The 21,268-nt window shown below is 42.2% G+C and overlaps 1 protein-coding gene across 4 annotated transcripts in view; it reads right to left on the bottom strand.

Annotated features, from left to right (window-relative positions):
• The window catches only part of ANO5 (anoctamin 5), a 53,123-nt gene extending 35,678 nt beyond the window's left edge, over positions 1-17,445 (bottom strand). The window contains exons 1-4 of one of the 4 annotated variants that reach the window (XM_083862723.1): positions 17,338-17,435; positions 8,618-8,662; positions 6,308-6,372; positions 1,330-1,377 (exon numbers count right to left, since the gene is read on the bottom strand). In XM_083862723.1, the coding sequence (XP_083718849.1) occupies positions 1,330-1,377; positions 6,308-6,372; positions 8,618-8,662; positions 17,338-17,398 (219 nt within the window). In that variant the 5' untranslated portion in view covers positions 17,399-17,435. Of the gene's footprint in view, positions 1-1,329; positions 1,378-6,307; positions 6,373-8,617; positions 8,663-17,337 lie in introns of all 4 variants that reach the window. The other 3 variants (XM_083862724.1, XM_083862725.1, XM_083862726.1) reach the window with 3 other exon arrangements.
• Between the last annotated feature and the right edge of the window lie 3,823 nt (positions 17,446-21,268).

The following is a 21,268-nucleotide window of genomic DNA, read 5'->3' as shown; positions in this document are numbered from 1 at the left end:
AACACAAGGACTTAAGCGCTGCTATGCTAAATATGAACATATATACTTATATAGATATATGAACTTAAACATAACTTTATAAATACATATCTAAACTATACAAATGTATTTCCAAAAGTAAAATGCTCCTGGAAATACATTTACAGAACACAAACAAACATACAGGTGAAATATTTCTCCTGAAAATCAAATTGGCATATTTCTGGTTTATGCACTTAGCTCCCATTTTACCAGAGTCCTTTTCCATGAAGTTCTCATCATTATTCTTCCTTGAAGGAATCCACACAACTGAAGAGCTTACTTTAAAGAGGTGTTTTATCAACACTCTTAACACCACCCATCCCAATTTCCAGTTACACTTCATGCAGGCTGTAAGGTTGCATACAAACCCATAACTTTTCCCATTCAAAGAAACACAAAATGCCATGTATTTTCTGTAGCTAAAACTTGCAAGCTGCTTTTTTCACCTTTGCCTGTGTTTCAGTTGTGAACCACACTAAAATCTGAAAGCCTGAAAACATGCACTTCAAAGCGGTTGAAGACACCAAGGTATTTGCACTGAAATATAAATGCACATAAAAGGCCTCTCTGGATAAAGGAATACATTAAACAAGAACAGAATAAATGAAAATAAAAAGTAAGCTAGGGGAGCGTACGTGTTAATGGAAGACACCAGAGCCCAAAGTAAGCAAGCAGACAGTTTTAATACACCTCAGCATGTACTTCTTCAGTTATTTCAAATTTTGTACTTCTTCTCCATAGAACAATAGGGATTATTTTAAGTTTTCTGATATATTTGAGAATTTATACAGTTAACTCTTCTGTGAATTTCAGTAAGTGGCTATTCTGAGCCTTTCCTTGTTATTTACTACAATGAAAAAAAGAAAAAGGCAACATGTTTCAAACGATGTCAGTGTTTCTTTCTTGCTCTTTGAAACATTTCAAAGTATCATGCTGACTCACAGAGCCCTCAGGCCACCATGATAAAAAGGAATCCCACATTTGTTAATAACACCAGAGTCAGAATACATCCTACATCCCATCAAACCAAAACAATGGTAAAAAAAGCAAACTTTCCAGTTTTCTCCACCAACCTCAACTTTTTAATTTTATCTTTTCATTGTTTTGATTTACTCCAATTTATCTTTTAAGGAAAAAATGTAAAACCACATTCATTCTTATCAACTAGAAAAAAAAAACAACGCTGATTTTAGAAGGATGGCGTGCTCGAAACTGGAAAATTTTGGGGTGAGGGACGTTTTGGCATACTGTAATAGAAGACGCCACACAAATTCATGCAAGGAAGCATGAATACTTCTCACTGCTTACCACTTGATGCTCAGGGATGAGTAAAGTAGTCTCAGTGCTGCTTAGGCCCTGCCAGTGGCACCATGGGAAAAACAATGTTGTTAGCAATGATGCTTTAAAGGATGCTTTAAAATTAAAGCCTAACTCAGAAGAAACTGTGCAGTTCCTGGTTTAAGTTGCTGAAAAGCTCTTCTGAGTGATAGATGGATTTTCAGTTGAGATAAGTGTTTAAACCAACTGCTACTTCCTCAGAGGAGCTTGGTCTCTAGCCTGCACTACCAACTTTCACATGGTCCACACAGATTTTTAAGCATTGATAATTATGATTTTTGGTAAGAGTTAAGCAGTATTTCTCACCATTTCCATTAGGAAAAACACAGTCTAAACAAGTTGGTACAGATTACCATTTATAAACTGGTGAAGAACAACTGTTAATAGTACCCTCATTTATTTTGATACCAAAGAGAGAAAATGTACACAGCATAGATCACTGTGCATTCAGAACAAATATGAACACAAACCATAGACAGATTTAAACAGTGCAAAGCCCATTATGAAAACACAATAGTTCTCTGGGGAATTAAATTAACTTCCAATAGAAGCAGAATACTAACAGCATTTTATTATTATACTGTCATTTACTGCTTTAGAGTTGTAAAATTTCAGAAAGTTTATTACCCCAAATCCCATTTTCATAAGGTACTGTTTATTACTTTTTAAATAATATTTTTCACTTTTATTACAACTTTTCATGAGAGAAATCACTGAGATCTGTTCCTGTCATGGTTACACATCAACCAATACATACACACATCTTTACATTCTTTTTTAATGACGCCATCTCTGGGTATCTGCTGATCTAAGTGAGCCAAAAATGTCCTTTTCAGAATGCAGTAAAATAAACAGAAAGATCCATTTGTGCTTTGGCAAGGAACCCCCCTGAGAAACAGTGCAAATATAAATAGCTGCTGCACTGTGCTCTTATCACTGAGGCCTTAAGTTCGAGCTTTCATGTATTTCAGACTCTGTGCTGCCCAGAGGTGCAGTTCTGAGCTCACAGTCAGTGTCACTCAGCTCTGCACAGAGCAGGGACACAAAACAAATCCTTTTCCTGATGAACACCAAGGACAACTTTCAGGCCCAAAAGCACAAACAAGGGTGGGCTGAGGGGTGGAAGAAGAAGGATGGGACCTCACAGCCTGCAGCTGGAATTAGGCAATTAAACCCCAATATGCAAATGGACCAAAACCTTTAAAAATGTAATACTTCATGACCGGCCAGCCATTTTGGGTCCATTTTGTGACCATTTTAAGTCCACCTTGGGTGCAGCCCTGCTCAGGCTCTTGTCCTGCCCGAGGTGAACACTAAAGGCTTTTCAATAAATATCTACTTTATTCTCTGGCTCTGTGCAGTCTTTGTTCCAGGTCAGCCTTCCCTGGCATCACTATAAGATAGTCTGAGCTGGGTTTAGAGGTCTAATCCTCCTGTCACTGATGCTTCTGGCAAAATTTGCACTTCGAGTAGAGAGCAAAGGGCTGAGACACTGAGGTGGGAAGTTTTTCTCCAATCCAACACAGTAAATACTTGCAATGGGATGCACTGCACAGGCTGAACACTGATGGAAGCACAGCCTTGCTTTGTAGCTGCCCTACAGCTCCTGCCCTCCCCACTGCACACATTCCCCCATCCATGCTGGTACCCTTCCACCTGCTTTTATCCAGCCTCTCCATCCCACTGCCCATCTCCATGGGTAGATGCAAACACAGCTTTAGCCACCCACTGGTCCTCACTGCACACCCTGCCTCACCCAGAGACAAAGGTTTACTGCATTTAGTGAAACACAAAGCTGGGAGGTGAAGGCACATGGCTGGCAGAGGCCTCTGTACACTCCTGTTCTCTTAAATGCTTTCCTGTTACTCATGGGATCTCACAGTGTGCCTGTCAGAAATTAATTAGCTCAAGCCATTAGGATTTACTATTTTTAGACTGCTGTTTCAGACCTTCTCCTGCACATTTCAGCTACTCTGATGGAAACACACTGCTTCTTCATGGTTTGCCAAAGTCTGGGTACAGCACAAAGGGGTTCCAGCATTGGAAACATGTGGCATGCAAAACAAGAATCAACCCAAATTATCCAGTTTTGTTGAGATGAAAACTGAGAAGATTGGCAGTGGTGGGAGCAGTGCCAGGCTGCTCCCTCTTACTCTGGAATCCACTCTCTTAAGACTTAATGGACTCTGGCTCTCCCCAAAATAGACTTGGAAGAAGTATTTTCTGTTAGATTTGGAAGAAGTATTTTTGTACTTCTTCCTAGATTTTGAAACCGATTTGGTCCATGTTTGCAATACTAACAATGGTATTTTATGTTTCTCTACTTGAAGATCCACCAGTCTGAACTGAAAAACGAGCCAGCATGAAAAGTAATGCAAAATATGATGGTGTTTCTTCAGAAAACAAACAAACAAACAATACAAACCAAAAACCAAAACAAAAACAAACAAACAAAAAAAACAAACCAAAAAATAATTAAAAAAACAAAACAAAACAAAGAAAAACAAAAACAAAACCCAAAAAACCACAACAACAACAAAAAATAAAAACAAAAACAAAAACAACAAAAAAAACCCACCAAAAACAAACCCCAACCAATTAATTTGGAACACCTGCAGAAGCTGCTGCTCTGAAAAAAAGACAATAACCTATGAGTCAAGCCATAAGTGTGGTAAAATGTATTACTTTAACAAATTTGCCAATTTACTTCTGCTTAAATAAAGACAGCTTGTTCACAGATTTTCTTATGATCAAGTTACATTATGGAAAATCCCGATTAACAGGAATTTTTTAGCAAGCATTTCCCTGGTGTGAAATTAACAGAAAGGTAAAAGTTTAATGTATAACTGTGCAGAATCTATCCCTATCTCCTCACAGGTAGAATAGGGCAGTCATCTGCCTTTTATGGGGCAAAGTCCACATGCACACCAAGCAAACATTTCAAATTACTCTGTGCTTTTTAAGTGCAATAACAAATAGTCCTCTGTATAGATGGACCTGCACAGATGTTGATAAACTACAAACCAGTGATTCAATTTTGCACAAAAGCTGTACTAATTTTACATTTACTCCATTGGAATGGCCTGAACTTTTGCTATTAGAAAAAGCAATACAAATTCAATTTTTTTAACCTTTCCTCCAATCTTGAAATAATTGAGTTATCTTCATTCCTCTTAGGCACAGGAATTCCATTTTGTTGTTATGTTTTATCCTCATTTCCTCAGTAACCTGAACAACCAGTTACAATCCCTGAGCGGACACACCATTGTGTATTTTTCCACTGTGCTCTCTTGCACAAATAGAAAGCATAAAGGGGAAAAAAAATGTCTCATATTTTATTTCATTCATTTTCCAGTTTGCTTGAAAGGACTTTCAGAGGCATTTATGTATTTCTTGGAACAAGAACTCCATAAAGACTGATTGAGTTAGATTCTATGTAGAGATTCACTTAAGCCAGTTACCCATCCCTAACAGAAGTGGCTATGGTCTGTGTATTACTGATTTAACAAGGACATATTTTGAAGCACTTATTTGAAAATACTCCCATTATATCCTGTTTTCCTCTCCTTCTCCAGTCTGCTGTTTGCAGAAAACATTTCCTTGCCTCCCTGCATGACAAAGCATACAGAAATTATTTATGCTCCAAGTCTTGGAATAGGAAAAGCTGATGTTGTCCAAGTGATCTTATTTCTTTTGCTCCTGTGCAAGATTAAAGAACAAGGGAAAAAAAGGAGACTCAAGAAGAAGCAGGTTAAAAACCAACCAACCAACAAAAAAACAAAAACAAAAAAAAACCAAACCAAAAACAAAAACAAAAACAAACAAACAACAAAAAAAACCCCAAAAAAACCCCCCCCCAAAAAAAAAAAAACCCTCACCCCAAAAAACAAACAAACAAAAAAACACAAAAAACCCCCCCCAAAAAAAACACAGAAAAAAATCCACTGGTAAATTTATGAAAACATTGGGATGCTACGGATGCATGTTGTAAGAAGACAAAGATCTGCTTAGGAAGCTCTTCTGAGTTGTGTCTTTGTGTGATCAGCTCCAGATGTGGTCCTCAGAAGACGCTGAGGACACATTTCCCTTTTAAGCAGCTCAGCAGAACAGCTGCAGCTTTTCAACACTCAATTCAACAGAGATCATTTCTGATCAGTGCTCATAGCCAGTATCAGACCCTGTTTGGACAGAACAGCTGTTTTTTTTCCCACCTAAAACTTCCCGTCTTCCTCCAAGCGTGTAACAACAATAAACAAATCAGACAACAGGAATGAAAATAAAATACCAGTCTAAAGAATGTAAAACCAATGTATTTTCAATATTCATTTTGAATCAGTTTCTCAACTGAATACTGCCCACACACTGCTACCTCTTCAAGACATTGTGGACTGTACATTTTAATTGTGAAAAAATTTATAGCTGCTGATGCTTTTCATGCTGCACATAATGAGGTGCTCCAGTAACTCAGATCTTCATTTGCTTTCTCATGAATCTTTCTGCACTGCCACAAGGTTCCCAGAGCAGTGGAACTCTGGTGTGCCCTGATTTCCCCAGCAATACGAAAGGCAGCACAAAACAAAGTGTTTGGTTTGTGCAGGGACAGGATGTTTTTCCAATTGTCGAAGCATTTAAAGATTTTAAAGAACATTTAAGGATTGTGTGATTCTCATTTCAAGAGTGATAGAGGAAACACCACGAAGCTCATTCTGTTTTCTACCACTGACACTGTTCAGTCTCTTCTGAGACTCAGTGAGTTCAACGTCATATTCATGGCTTTGCTCTTGCAAAACAATACAGGAAGAAAATTTTTATGTAGATAAAAAGGTGGTATAAGACAATCTGAAAGACATACTAGTTTTGAAAACAAATTGTGTTTTTCACAACATGCATTTTTTCTTCCTTCCCACCAAGTAGTACATTAACTAACACCATTCACACTGTGCCTTACCTCAGAGCTGCTTGGGATTTCTGATCCTGCAGTTGAAATTGTTTCAGGCCCGTTGCATTCCTCCCCTAAGGAACATTGAAAAAGAGATTCACATAAATACATCCCTTTTTTAAAAATACTGTTGTATCTGAAAATGACGTGGACCTTGAAGGCATGGAACTATGAACAAGTAAAGGATGGAAAATAATACTCATAATACATAAAATCTTCAGGAATGGTTCTTTGGAGGGGAAAAATGCTGCAAGGCACAATGTATTCAGTCTGGTGTAACCTTGCATTCACAGAAACTTATTTTTAACAGTGACAGAAAAAACCAAAACTCTTGTCATCACTTGTCCTTCTTGTCTCAAGTACCTGCTAAGACTAAGAGGGTTTTACACTCAGAGCTTTGCTGTCTTGGTTATGGAAGTTCAATTCCCTGTGGAGGTGTTTGCTAGACATCAAATTAGGGTGTGGTTTTTTTTGCTAAGGAGCCAATGAAGCATAACCTCAAGATTACAAATGCCCATGTAATGGAGGTATGACAACAGGATCAAGAATAGGAATATGAACTTAATTACTTAACTTCTTGTTCAAAAAATGAACAAACAAACCCTAAAAAAACCCCAGCTCCCAAACAACAATGATAAAACAAACCAAACAAAAAAACCTGCCTTCATTTTAAGGACAGTAGTGAACTCCAACATGACTTTCCCACAAGCACAGTCATTTCACCAGACACTGTTACTAAAATGCTAATATTAAAGGGAAAATCTAATTAGCCCTGTCAATATTAAACTGGATGGAGACACTGGCTGGGTTTGTGCCTCTGAACTTCCAGTGTCACCAGTTTCCTCTGGAGAACACCTCTGAGCCCATAAGCCAGGCTCCTGCTCCAAGGAGGATTTTGTAAACAAACATCTCTCTGCTGATTATGCAGATCAATTTCTTCAATCTGGCATCTATATCACCCCACCAGCAATGGAAAAGGATAAGCAGTTTTGAAAATAGCTGACCAAAAAGGCACCCAAAAATGGTGTCTCTTTCTTTCAGAAAAGAGGATTCATCTCACTTCTTTCTCCACAAAGCAAGGAAGAATTGCTGAGTCCAGCTCAGAGTGGACAGACTTACACTGGACCGCTATCAAGACAACTACAGCTGGACTATTTCTGCCAGTAAGACAAACCTACTTTTCTTTTTGTAATCTGCAAATATTTGATGTCAAAAATGTGTCCAGTGGTTCTTCAAAATACATTATCATAAGCTCCTTAAGTACAGCTTGAGAGCATTTTGTTCCCCACAATTTTTTTTTTCTAAGTTCACTTACAGAAAATGGTCTCTGTAATTTATAACTATACATATAACTATATAACTGTAGTTAGATATAGATGTAACTATATAGCTACACATACACATATGATATGATGAGAAGCCAGGCAATGGTATGTAAAGTACAACAAAGTTCCTGAATGCCAAGTCATTTAACACTGTCTCATGGTGTTCTGCCCAAGCAAACTGCACCTGGAAAATCTGTATTTGTAGATACAATCTGGGAGGCAGGTGCCTACTGCAGACTTGGCCAAAGGAGCCAGCCCAGAGCCCAGGAGCAGAAAGCACAAACATTTTGTCACACAGCTCTCCAGTTCCAGGCCAGGAACAGTGTGGCACCTTGTCCCTGCAGCAGGAATATACCATTTTCTATACTGCTGAGGGAACTTAACTGATTCAATGGCCTATAACATTTTTCTGGAGTTTTTTCTGGATTTTATCCTCCCTGTAATTATGAAAGTCTAACTTCAGAACAAATATAATTCAGAGTTCCACATTTTAAATGCTCTCTCAGTGCCATAGCTGATTACTTATGCAACTTGTGGAAGGAAATCCTCCTGTTATCTCTGTTCCACTGGAATAAACCTGAATAACCCTAAAGCAGCACACGACAAGGTAAAAAGAGCACACAAACCACATATTAACTGAAAAGTACAACATACTCAGCACGCTCACTCCTTGTAAAACATGTAATCAGGTTCCTGAGCATGAGCAGCACAAGCAATGCACACCCAAACCACGTAGGAAGGTGCAAAGAGGCTCGATCCCAGAGCTGCACCAAGCACCAGGAATGGAAATGCCCAATTAGCTCCAAAGCAGGAGAGCTGCCAGCAGGGAGCCAACAATTGACTTGCAAATCACATTGCAAAAGGCCTGGCTCATACGTGATACCGATGACTCACGTGAACTGAAATCTGATTTCCAAGAGCTCCCAGCAGGAGAAAGGACAGAGGAAGCAGACAAAAGGGAGGAAGGTAAAACACGTTTGGGTTAGTACGATACCTTCTGACTGGGATGCCTTGAACTTGGTGAGAATCGCAATGTCATCTTTAAAAGGAAAAAAACACTTCAGTAAGAACCAGAAGTAAAATTCATTTTAACGTGAACCCATCTCATAATTCTCATTTAGCCTTGACAATGCAACCACTGTATAAAGCAAAAGAACAAGCCCTGGACACCAGAGGCTGACCTAGGCAGAAAGCAAGGGCTCCTCTTGGAACACCAATATTCACCTTTTTGTCCTTATTCAGCAACATAAGCAAGGAGGCCACTCTTCCTTGGCAGCAGCAGGAAGGACCATAATAGTTTCTATTAGCCAAGAAAACACTTCTAAAATTCTTCACGAACTTACTGCTTCATATCTAAAGATGGGAGTAAAACAATAATATTCTGATAAAACTCTGTATTTAGGGGTTTGTCCTTGTTCTTCGAGACTACATCCTTTTATGTATATAAACAGATCTAGAAATATCTGCACGCCAAGAACAACAAACAAGGACACTTGCTAAACTAAGTGGCCCTTTATTACGAAAGTATAGATTGCAGAAACTCTTTGAAATGTTTTTTAAGCAAAACCAACTCCAGTGCAACTCTACTACTATTAAAGCTCACTGAATTATTTCAGAGATGTATCATTTTGGTATTTGCTCAAATCATTGGCCTTCACAGGAGTGCACATCTCCCAGCTGGAAGAAATGCCTCTTTCCCAATGTAACTGGTGTCTTCAACAGCCTTACAATTCCTTACAGCTACTTGTAACCCCTTAAACACATCTGCCTTGGCAGCGAGCATGTTACTGTAAATAAACCAGCTTTGTGTGGCCTGTAATTCTGCAGAATAAGGCAACATATGCTGCCCCAAACTACACCCAACCACAGGGCAACCTTCTTAGAAACTTTTGGTAGGCCAGCCCTAAGAATTACAGACCATTCCTACTTCAATTACAGACCCGAGTGATGAGAACAACAGCAGTCCACAATCCAAATTAATGCTCAGTACTGAGGAATGTAATCAAAATTGATTTCATCTCCTAAAATATAAGTAGTCTGCTCACAAAAAAAGGTACTTGCATAGCTGTAATGTCATGATTTCTGTAACAAGCATTTAAAAAATGTGTAATTAAACAATCAGAAGTTCTACAACAGTCAGGATTTCTTCACAGTGCTGGGATCCCTTTGTTTTTCTTCATGGCAAAACTGATGAGTTAGGAAAAGGTAAAAGTACATGTGTTCAGTGCTGGTTCAAAAAAGTAAGGATAGCATTGTAAATCAAGGCTTCCCACAGACCCTGTTTTCTGACAGTAGCTGCAGCAAGGCAAGAAAAGGAACTGCACATTCTTCAGGAGAAGTGAAAAAATCCTTGGCTTTTTGAATTACGAGCACAGTCCCAGCCATGGGTGCTCTAGCCCCCTTAAGTGCACCTAATCTGCAATTTCCCTGGAAGATGACAATCCTTTTACTTCAGCACCCCCAGAAAGTCCAAGTCTGCTGGGAGACAGCAAAGAAAAAAGCTTGGCTGATGATGCTGCACTTGAGGTACAGCTGGGCACGGTGCAGATGCTGCAGTCTGGCACAGCTCAGAGCAACTCTGCATCAGAAAACAGAGCAAGAGAAGGCTCTTGAGTTTTCCTTTCTTCCATCTTTATAACCCTGATCCATCTGCACCAAGTACAGCTCTTGATAGATTGTTCATACCACTAAGAATATTTACGTATGTGGTGCTTCCAAAGTCAGGTGGCAGATGAAGAGACATTTTTAGGGATTGAAATTTGTTTTGCTACTAAACCTAGAAAATCATCTGCATTTGCACACCTAAGACCTGTGACAGAGCTATTCCAAAGGAAAAGCCACAGACAGGATTCCCATGTGGGTGTTGATAAACGGCATTGTTTAGCAGCAGTAAGACAGTATTGCTACTGATTCTGCTATTTCGGTATTGTTTCCAAAATACTCCTTTCAATTATTGCCACAGTTTTCTTAGACACAATAACAGCATCCTTTTCAGTCAACAAAAGTCAAGCAAGGAGCTTTCAGACCACTGACACTGTTCTACATTTGTCTGACACACTGGCATATTAGTTTATACGCTGGCCTATCCCTAGAGCAAAATATTGATGGTCCAGGCAAAATGAAAACAAACCAACCAACCAAAATCCAAACAAACTTACACTGCAGTTGTTATGGAGTAGCTACTCTGTACCATGGAGAAAATCCCCAGTATTCATCTTCAACATGCTATGAAAGAAAATGTTATCAAGATGCCTTGAAGTTACCACCTGAATAAAGCCCCTGACATTATTTGATCACCCGGCCTGGCTGAAGTATTAATAGCCAACAGGAAAGAGAAATGAGTCACTGCTTCCAAGTAAGTGAACTATTGCAAGTGCTCCCATATCCAAGGAAAGCAGCTTTGCAGTGAGTTTTCAACTAAACTTACGCACATATACTGATCACATCCTCCAGAGCTGGATGGAGCTGCCACTGGGAGCTGGAGACCCACCCAGCTGACTTCCCAGAAAGCAAAACAAAGTTATTACCCCGGCTGGCATTGTCTGAAGAGTAATAACTGTGCTGCTGAGCCAAAGGGTCCATCTAAGATGATGCTCCAAGTGGTGATCTGTGTACACACAGTGATGTTTCTAAAAATTTGAAACTATTTAACAATGAAAACGTTCTCATTGAATCTAAGAAAATCTATTGGGAATATTTTCAAAGAATTTTATTAGCCCCTTAAAAAGAAGAAGACAACTGCATTCAAGTATAGGCTGCTTCACTGATCTACTAATTTTCTTAATGTGTTTTATTATTAAACAAGTACTTCCAGACAACAGGTATTTATCAACACATCAGAAGTAAAAGAAAAAGAACTCTTTTTACACAGGCATAAATATCTGGAAACCCATTCCTAACAGTAAGAAAATCTCATTTAGCATTTGGAAAAGACATGCAGTCCTATTCCTAATCTCTAGTATAGAAACTGGGTATTTTAACCTAGAACAGGACATTTACCCTGAGCTGCCTCCTTTTTAAAGAACCACAAAACCACCTCCCCTTCTGATTAAAAGCCACTAGGACAGCAAAAAAGAGGGAATACATGAAATAAAAAGAGAAGTTGTGCAAATCTGTGTTTAGCACAATATCCCACAAACATAGTGTTGCAACACCCAACTTAAATGGTATTTTAATGCAATTCAGGCAACAACCATCCCTGTATTTTATGTACCAGCACAGGCAAGACTCAAAGCATGCTGTGAGCACTCAGCCCTTCCAGGTATCACTGCTCTGCACAATGACACACATAAACTGATTAACCGGTTCAAATGCAGTTCAAAAAGAAACCCCAGACTAGGAAGAGTTGGATAAAGTCATGTATTTTTAAACTCACAGCCTTTACATGCATGCAAGTAAGAGGGACTGGAATGGCAAATAAATCTCATCAGAAGAGGGTGGCAGAAACACCAGACTGCTGGAGTTCTGATATCATTGTTAGGGAGGGCATGACACACAGAATGACATGATGAAATCTTCAGAAGGTCTCTCTATTATGGCCCCATGCTGTCTTTTATACAGTTTTTACAAACCTTGAGGGTAACTTCTGATTGGTTAATAGCTTTCTTGTTAATTATTCTGTTGGTTAGTAAAAGGTATACAAATGCAAGACTTACAAGAATTGCAAGAATTGGCATTTTTGTCTGAATTACTTTAAAAATGATGGAACGACTTTGGAATTCCCATACTGGTCCCAAAGAGAAACTGTTCCTATCCATCAAGAAAATGATCAGGGCAATGGGCCATGGCTTCCATTGCCTAAACTTCTTTATGTAAGCACCAGCCAATTAACAGAATTGAAGTAGGCAAAGTGGTTTGAAGAAGCAAGTGGCCTGAAAACCACATCTGCTAGGCATTACTTGTTGGCACGGTATATTTCTAGCACACTATACATTGTCCGAACACAGACTTTCTGATTTCCTACCCAACCGTTAAGACAACTCCTTTGGATAACAAACCACAGGGCTCTTTCTAATTTAGGGCTAGCACAGAAAATGAAAGGACAGCCGTCTGCATTGTGAGTCCCACCCACATGGTTTGCTGGGGTTCTGCTACCCTGCCAAAGGCCTCAAATTTCACATTTACCCTTGTGAGCCCAGTAAAGAAATGAGAATCCCCTGGGATTTCCAGTTAGAAGACTGCCCTTCGTGCAAAGATACACACACTTCCTAAAAAAAATGTGTCTGGAACTTCACCAGCTCTACTGGTTCTCACTGAGAGCCACTGGTGAGCAAAGGCACAAACACCACTGCTTTAGATTTCAATGAAAAATATATATCTATATACTAAAATCCAAATAAACAGATCCCAATAGACTCAGCTTCTCCCACACACAGTCTTTAACCTGACACAGAGTCTTTAACCTGACACAAAATTTTACAATTGTTACAACAAAATACACAGTGTGTAATTGCACACACAATGTTTCATCTATAAATAACTCCTGACACTTTATTCAGCTTCAGCACAGAGCAAATAACTGTAAATCCTTCCATAACTATGTTATAATTGCAAGAACTATCCCCAGCAATACAACACAAGAAAACCTCCCCTCCCCTTTCTGCCTTTATAACCACATGCACGTGGACACCTATCACCAAATACAATAAAATTACTGCTAGATAAGAAAATCCAACCTGGTAATTACACTGCTCTTTGGTTCAATCCCCAAACCACAATAAAAACTAGTTCAAGAGTTCACTGCACTATTACTTTGCCTCTTCACATCTGACCAGTTTTTACATCACCTGCACCTTCTTGATGTCATGTTTAGGTTAGATAACTATTTGTCCCCTCCATCTGCAAATGCTACTCACTCATTTAAAGATACTAAATACGCAGACAGTGGGATTTGGTTTCTTGGTGGCTTCACTTGTTAGCTGATTTTTTTTTTTTTTTTTTTTTTTTTTTTTTTTTTTTTTTACAAATCATATGCCAACAGCTCTCAAGCATGATTTTCAAAGGACATTTCCATCAATGCCTTTTATCTTATCCCAGTGTTTCTTTGTATCACAGCAATTACTAAGTCTTTGTACATAAAGGTTACAGGGCACTTCCACTTTATAATCCAGTTATCAGTTTATTTCTGTAGGGAACACCTCAGAAGAGCACAGCAGGCAGTGCCTGAGCAGCAAACCGATGGAGAGGGAACATTGAGAGAACATCACTCTGCCTTGTACCAGAATTGTTCATCTGGCATCCACAATCCAGAACCTTTGCCCACAGCTGAGCCAAACCATTCCTCCAGGATTGTTGTGGGAGAGACACACCTGCAGAGCATTTTCACTCATATTCTGAGCCAGAAGCTGAAGCTGTAGGCCCCTTGTTACAAAGAGACTAAAATGCTTTCACCTGTGATGGCAGCACCATCACTCACTTCTGCACCTGAAGGCTTTTAGAGGTCTTTTTCAACCTTAATGATTCTATGAGTCCAGCTGTATTTCCCAGCTTCCCAAAGTGTGGCCTGAATATCCCACATAATTGCTGCTGGATTTAAATGGCATGCAGTGGACTTAATCCTTCCTTTGCTACTCACTGAACTGCAGACATTGAGTTTAATCTCATGTGGAGGATTCTCACCTAAAATGAAAATGCTGCCCAAGAGCTGTTTTTTTTTTTTTTTTTTTTTTTTTTTTAGACTGACAAAACCTTTGGAGAAAAATCCATATTTAACAGCTGCAGTGGAAAGGGCTTGATGTTTCCATTTTCACATTAAAAGCACCACAGCCATACAGTGATAGGACACAAGTTGTTGGGATGAGGTCCCAAAAGGAGGTTTTCCTACTACAAGCAGGAGTTTTCTGTTCCAAAGAGGTTTAACTTCCAATAACCAGCCTGTGTTTACACTGTGCCCCCACAGTGACTCAGGGCAGCCAGGAAAGAAATTCCACTCACAAACCAGACATCGCTTGGGCTAAGAGAGTATATTTTCCCTTGCCTTTTATATCATGAACCACCTCTAAATTTCTTGGAGCTTTCATTTCATTACCCAGGAATAAACTTTCAAACAGCTTCCCTCCTAACAAACCCTTAGGTTCTGGCCTGTGGGAACACGATACCCCATTCAAAGTTTCCACAAATAGATCAGAAATTACTACATACATGGCAACAGTAATTAGAGACAGATGTAGTTCTGAGCAGAGGCCTGCATTTTAAGTGACTGCTATGAATTCTGATCAAATAAGAGCAGGATTATTTTATTAAATGATAATAAAGCAGGGCAGGATTTGGCCCCGAATGCTGAAGTTTTGCAAGATGCCAACAGGCTGGCACAAGCCCAATTTGCAGGTCACACCATTGGCTTTCCCTGATGTTTTCCCACCTTTCTCAGAGGGAAACAAGCAAGATGACAACCAACCTAAGCAAACATTTGAATTTAGCTCACTTAGAGGGTTCTGAGTGCAAACCAGGCTCCTGGAAGTCCTGGAAGAGGAGCTATATATCTAAAGGTAGCATACTTCAAATCATGGGCATGGAGCCAACAGCAAGCTTCCAGAAAACTGGCAGGCTTGGGATATATCCCACAACACAGCTACTGCAGCATTAACATGCTGGGGAAAATCACTCCAGTTTTGCAAGTTCAGTTTTCCTAGATTTTAATATTTGGGGTAAGTGACACATGCCTTCCAACAGAAAGCAAAACCACAGGCACAAAAATGGAATTTTTTACCTCACATAGATGTAATCCTGCAGGAAGTTTCCTGCAAGGTAAAAGTCTCGGCACACAGGCTCTCAACAGGCAAGCTAACCTTTCTGCTGCTGGTAGATGGTTTTGCATCCCCATAACCTCTTCCCCAGCATTCGAGTTTAATGCAAAGCAGTAGTAAACCAGAACTAAATACACACATACTACCCAAATACAAACATGTCTTTAAAGAAAGTAAGTAGCAGATGTTTTCTGTCCTGCCTTTTTCCTATTGACTCTCACAGGCCCTGCCTGTACACATTAGACAAATGCATATGTTTAGATCTATAAGAAGTCCTGCTGGCAGTATATGTATATTGCTAACTTTTCTAAACAATAATTTAAGGAAGTTTTGGGGTGAATTTTAACCTTGGGAGACTTTTGGGCAATAAATTAACATAAACTTTAGAAAGCCTACTCACTTCACTCCATATTGAATTTGCTTCTGTTTTAGAAAAGTGGTTAATTAACAAAATTGAACTGAATTAGAACATGACTTTGTGTGGAGAGTTATGTGCTACTGTACGGCAAATCCTCCTTAACCATCCTTGGACACTGAAACCCCTCAAATCTCCTTATATTCATTATTTATGACTATAAAAAACCCACAAGGCTCACAGGAAAACTGAATACCGCAGAACAAAGTTTACAAATCTGACTTCACAGAATCACTCCCTAAATGGGAATACTTTGTGTGCCCTGCAAATATTTTTTTAGCTCCAGGTACTTGAGAAGAACAGCCCGTGGAGGGAGCAGCTCAGCCCGGGGAGTTTTCACTGCTCACAGGCAGCAGGATGGGTGATGACTCAGGTCTCTCACATCCCCTTTGGAGCAGGACAGCCGGCCAAGAGGCTGCAACATCCATCTGCTCGGGCTCCTAAGGAGCTCACCAGGCCTTCCCAGGGAGGGCAAACCTTCCTCTGACACTTGCTGCCTCACCACAGCTGGACAGCCCTGCTTGCTGTCACCGCAAAGGGCTTCTCTCGGTTAATTTCACCATCAATATTGCCATTTGTCATTTCGTCCCCTGAAAGGAGACTGCCAAATATTTTGAAAATCGTGGTTTGCCACTAGTAAACACTCAAGGTGTTTAAAATGGCACTACACATGTTTTTTCTGAAAGAGACAGGTAGTCAAGATGTGAAGGAGAACAGATAACCCTAGAAGCCAATACAGGAACTTAGTGATTCTTTCCTGCTTTATGATTTTCAGTTCTAGGGCTGATGGCAAAGCATTATTCCCAAGAAACAATTTTTTCTAGGTCAGCATTTTCCCTTTTTCTTTTTTTAAAAAACCCACAAACTTACACAGCCTCACTCTGAAAACATCAACACGCTCTCCTACATCTGACTGTTGATCCACGTTGCCAGGTGAAGTGCTGACAAACACACACTTGCGCCACGGTATTTTACAGAACCCTAACACAACCACGTTTATTATAAGTAATGCCACACCAGGCTGACACGAAGTGGAAACTTAACCTGGCTATAGCAGAAAAGCAGAGCCCTGGCACCGCTGGTGGCAGCTCTGGGAGGGATGGGGTGATGAGGGGGATGATGAAGGCTGCCCACACCTGCCCAGGTGAGGTGTGCCCCGAGCTCCTTGGAGAGACAAACTCAGCTCCTGGGATCCCTCCCCATCCCGGCTGTGCCCCAGGGGAGGATGAAAGTTTGCTGTCCGGCAGAGGGACCCTTGTATCTGCTCTGTCTTTTGAGTTAAAAACCAAGCGGATTCTCGAGTCTTTGTTCTTGGCAGGGCGAGAGGTTTTGTTCTCGGCTGATATGAGAGCCTTCATTTTCTAGGTTTACTTGGGGGTTATAAAGGTCTAATCAGCTGGATCACGCTCCCGCCTGCCGACCCCGGGGAGGGACCGGAGCCGCCCGGACCCCGCACACCGCTCCCATCCCATCCCATCCCATCCTATCCCACCCCACCCGCGGGGCCGGGGTCACCGCCGGGCAGGACGCGGTGTCACAGAGCCCCTCTCCTACCGTCCGCCGACAGCGCCATCTCGATGAGGGTCTCATTCGCCTTCTTGCCCAGGCGGTTCATGGTGCCGCCGTTCCGCTGCCGGGCGCGGCCGAGGCGCGGTGACTCAGGGCCGGGCCGCCCAAACATGCGCACTGCCCGCGGGGCGGGGCCGGCCGTGAGGGGCCGGGGCCGCGGGGCCGGGACGGGCCGGGAGGGCCCCAAAACCGGGCTGGGCGGAACAGCCCCAAAACCGGGCTAGAAGGGACGGCCCCAAAACCGGGCACGGTGCCTGGGGGTAGCGGTGTGCTGAGAGCAGAGTCCGGTGTGTGTGTGAGCTCGGCCGTGCCCCCTCACACGCCGCCCGCGGGAGCAGGACGGACCCGGGCCCTGCGCAGGCACCGCTGGCCCGGCGGGATCTAAAGCAGCGCTCTGTTATCGGCGCTGTTCTTAGCCAAAACACAAAACTCAGAGCCATGAAAGCTGCTGGGAAGAAACTGAACACTGTTCTTACCACAAACCCAAAACTCAGAGCCATGAAAGCTGCTGGGAAGAAACTAAACGCTGTTCTTATCGCAATCCCAAAACTCAGACGCATGAAAGCTGCTGGGGAGAAATTGAACTCTAAACTCGTGGGGCTCCGTTCGCAGCTGCTGTCCCTGCTGCCATTGCCATGTCTCTTCTTACCGCTTCCTTCAACCACCTGAGACTGTTCGCAGCACTCCTTGCTCAGTTTATATATCTAATGTATTCTTTTTGTTAATTAATATAAGCTCAGGCCTTCTTTCAAATTAACTTTCTTGTGTTTGCATCTTCTACTACCCGAGTGACCATTTTAAACACCAAACTGACGGGGTGTTAGTGCTTAGGCAACTGTAACACAACAGCACTTCAATGACCAATAAGAATTATTAAGAATTCGTTCTTAATAAAAAGTTAATCGAGTCAGTTGAGTTGCTGGGCCTGTTATCAGATCTATATACAGAACCAAGCCTTTATTTATACAACGTAATTGCTTCAAGAAGTATATTTTTAGTCAGGGCCAAGACTTAAAAATGTGTCTGGTTGCTCTCCAAAGCCTAAAATTACTTGGGGTTTTAATGTCCCAAATCAGGATGGTGGGAACAAGGAGGACAGGCTTGGAGCACCAAAAGGCGCCCTGAAACAGCTGGTGACTGCACACAGTGCCCCAGGCCACCAGGCTCCGTTTAAGAGCCGTACTTCTAAGCCTTTAATTTCCTCCTAGCACTACGTATCTTGGATAAATATGCCTGCGGAAGATGCAATTAGAGCTGCTATTCAACAAGAGCCAGGAACAGTGAGAACTGCCATGGTCAATGCTCAGTTTTCCTCCTAATTGCAGGCTCGCTGTCCTCAGCTCCACCCAGCAGGGAACCCAGCCATACCTAAAGCTGTGTAAGGACCTCGGCCAGAATGCCAAAGGAGATTTTAATGACCCCTGTAATTGCACGGGGTGATAGCGTGCTGAGGCGCTGACTTCGTGCAAATTACACCGTGGCCTGCGGTAGGGATGGAACAGAGGATGCTCTTCCTGAGTGAGGTGTCTGTGGAGGCACAACATCCAGCACTGAGTTTTTTTGCATATGCAGAGCTGAACCAGCCGTTGTCTGACTCGGTGGTTTCACAGTTTGCCCAAGTGATCTAGGACCACACTTCATTCCAAGGGCACACACCTTTTTTCCCTCCCACCTTCTAGTTTGAATAAGGAATGCTGATAATGTGGCGCATGACTTATGTCCTACCTTCCAAAACAAATGATCATGTTGTTGCTTTGGGGTTTTTGGGGGGCTATCAGTTCCACAAATCACTGCAAGCAACAGGTAAGGCCAAAGTGAAGGAAGAGATGGCAAACCACACGAAGATTATAATGTTAATTAAATGTTAATTATAATGTTAATTAAAATGTTAATACAGTAGCCAGGTACACCATAATATTTCTGCTTTTATGGTTCAAACACTATTTCTAATACAGTGCATACATAAACCAAAACTAATAAAATACCTAGAAGGCTGTGGGCAAAGGTGGCAAGCATCACCAAAATTTCTGGCAGTGAATATACTCAGTATATTCAGTGGCAAAGGGTGACCCTTTGTGCTAAAGGAGAGCAGGTAGTTTGTATCTCTTATAAAGTCCTCCTTTCCATTGATTGGCCTTTTCCAAACCATGCACCTGATTTTTAGGCCTTCATATTAAAAAAAAAAAAAAAAAAAAAAAAAAAAAAAAAAAAAAAAAAAGAAGTGAAGGCTTCATGAGTTGAGATAAGGACTGGGAGAAAACACTCCAAATGCAAAACAGTTTGTGTGTGTAGCTCAGCTTAGAGGTACAAGGTGCATTTATTACTAACAAAATCAGAGGGGGATAATGAGAAGTAAAATAAGCCTTTAAAACACCTTTTCTCCCCCAACCACTCCCTCCCTCCTACCCAAGAGGTGCAGGCAGACAGGGCAGGGGGTTTTTGGGTCAGTTAATCATTGAGATTTTCTTCCACTGCCCAGGAAGAAGAGTCCTTTCCCTGTGAGACTCTGGGGTCCCTCCCACAGCAGACAGTTCTCCCTGAACTTCTCCAATGTGGCTCCACTCTCACAAGCAGCAATCCCACTGCACCTGCTGCAATGGGAATTCCCCCGATGGGCACAGATTCCTCCCAAAACTGCTGCATCCTGGGTCTCTCTCCGTGGGGTGCAGCCCCCCAAGGACAGGCGGCTCCAGCCTGGTAGCAGGAGCCCCCTGCACTGGATCTCCCCCTGGATCACAGCCTGCTCCAGGCATCCCCTGCTCCAGTCTGGGCACCTCCCCATGGGCTGTGGGTGGATCCCCATGGGCTGTGGGTGGATCTCTGCATCCCTGTGGATCCCCATGGGCTGTGGGTGGATCTCTGCATCCCTGTGGATCCCCATGGGCTGTGGGTGGATCTCTGCATCTCTGTGGATCCCCGTGGGATCCCTGCAGGGGCACAGCTGCCTCACCATGGTCTTACCACAGGCTGCAGAGGAATCTCGGCTCTGGCCCCTGGAGCATCTACTGCCCCTCCTTCTCCACTGATCCTGGGGTCTCCATGTCATTTCCCTCACAGTTTCTCACCTCCTCCTTTTCTCTGGCGAGAATAAACCGCATGTGCCCCACTTTGTTTTGATTTTCTTCTTAAATATGTTATCACAAACATATTACCAGCCTCTTTAATTTCCCCAGCCTTGGCCAGCAGCGTGTCCATCTTCAGAGCCATAAGCCATCGGCTCTGCTGGACATGGTGGAAGCTTCCAGCAGCTTTTCCCAGAAAACCACCTCTGTGCCCCCTCCATGCTACCAAAAGCCAGGCTGAGCGAAGCCACACACCTGGGCAAAAACATCTGGTAAAGTTTGAACACGTCAGAAATGTGGGAGATGAGTGGACGGGAACAGCCTCTCCTGGTGCCGGAGCTGCCGTGGGTGTGGGGAGGGAGCAGCCAACCAGGCAGGAGGAGGCAGGAGAGGGATGAGGTACTCCTTTGCCACTGCGAAGAAAAGAACGTAATTGTCCGAAAGGGGAAGCCCAAGGGAATTGGCAGCTTGTCAGCGTTTCAGTCTGTGCTGCGCTAACTCTTCCTGCGCGTTACTCAGTGGATGTTTGGGCACTGACTCTTGCTTCCCGTTACACACAGCTCCTCCTCAGGGAAACCCAGCTGCTTGAACACCACGGTCAGGGGCTCCCAAACACGGCGAGTCGATGGGCATGAGAATTTGTGCAGCGAGAGACAGCCGGTTCTTTGTGCCTGCTGCCGCACAGCCCCGAATCCATCAGGAAATGGAAAGGGAGTGTCAGAGAGGGCTGTGGCGGGCGGCGGCAGAGTGCCAGCGCTTCTCAGAGGAAGTAAAAAGTTGCACCAAGTATTGCAGAAAGTTCATCATTAGTCACTGCATTGTTTTTTTTTCTACGTCATCACTTTTCAAGTGCG

Source organism: Zosterops lateralis, assembly GCF_965231275.1.
Source record: "Zosterops lateralis genome assembly, chromosome: 6".
Classification (NCBI taxonomy): domain Eukaryota; kingdom Metazoa; phylum Chordata; class Aves; order Passeriformes; family Zosteropidae; genus Zosterops; species Zosterops lateralis.
This window is presented reverse-complemented; position numbering and strand designations above follow the sequence as displayed.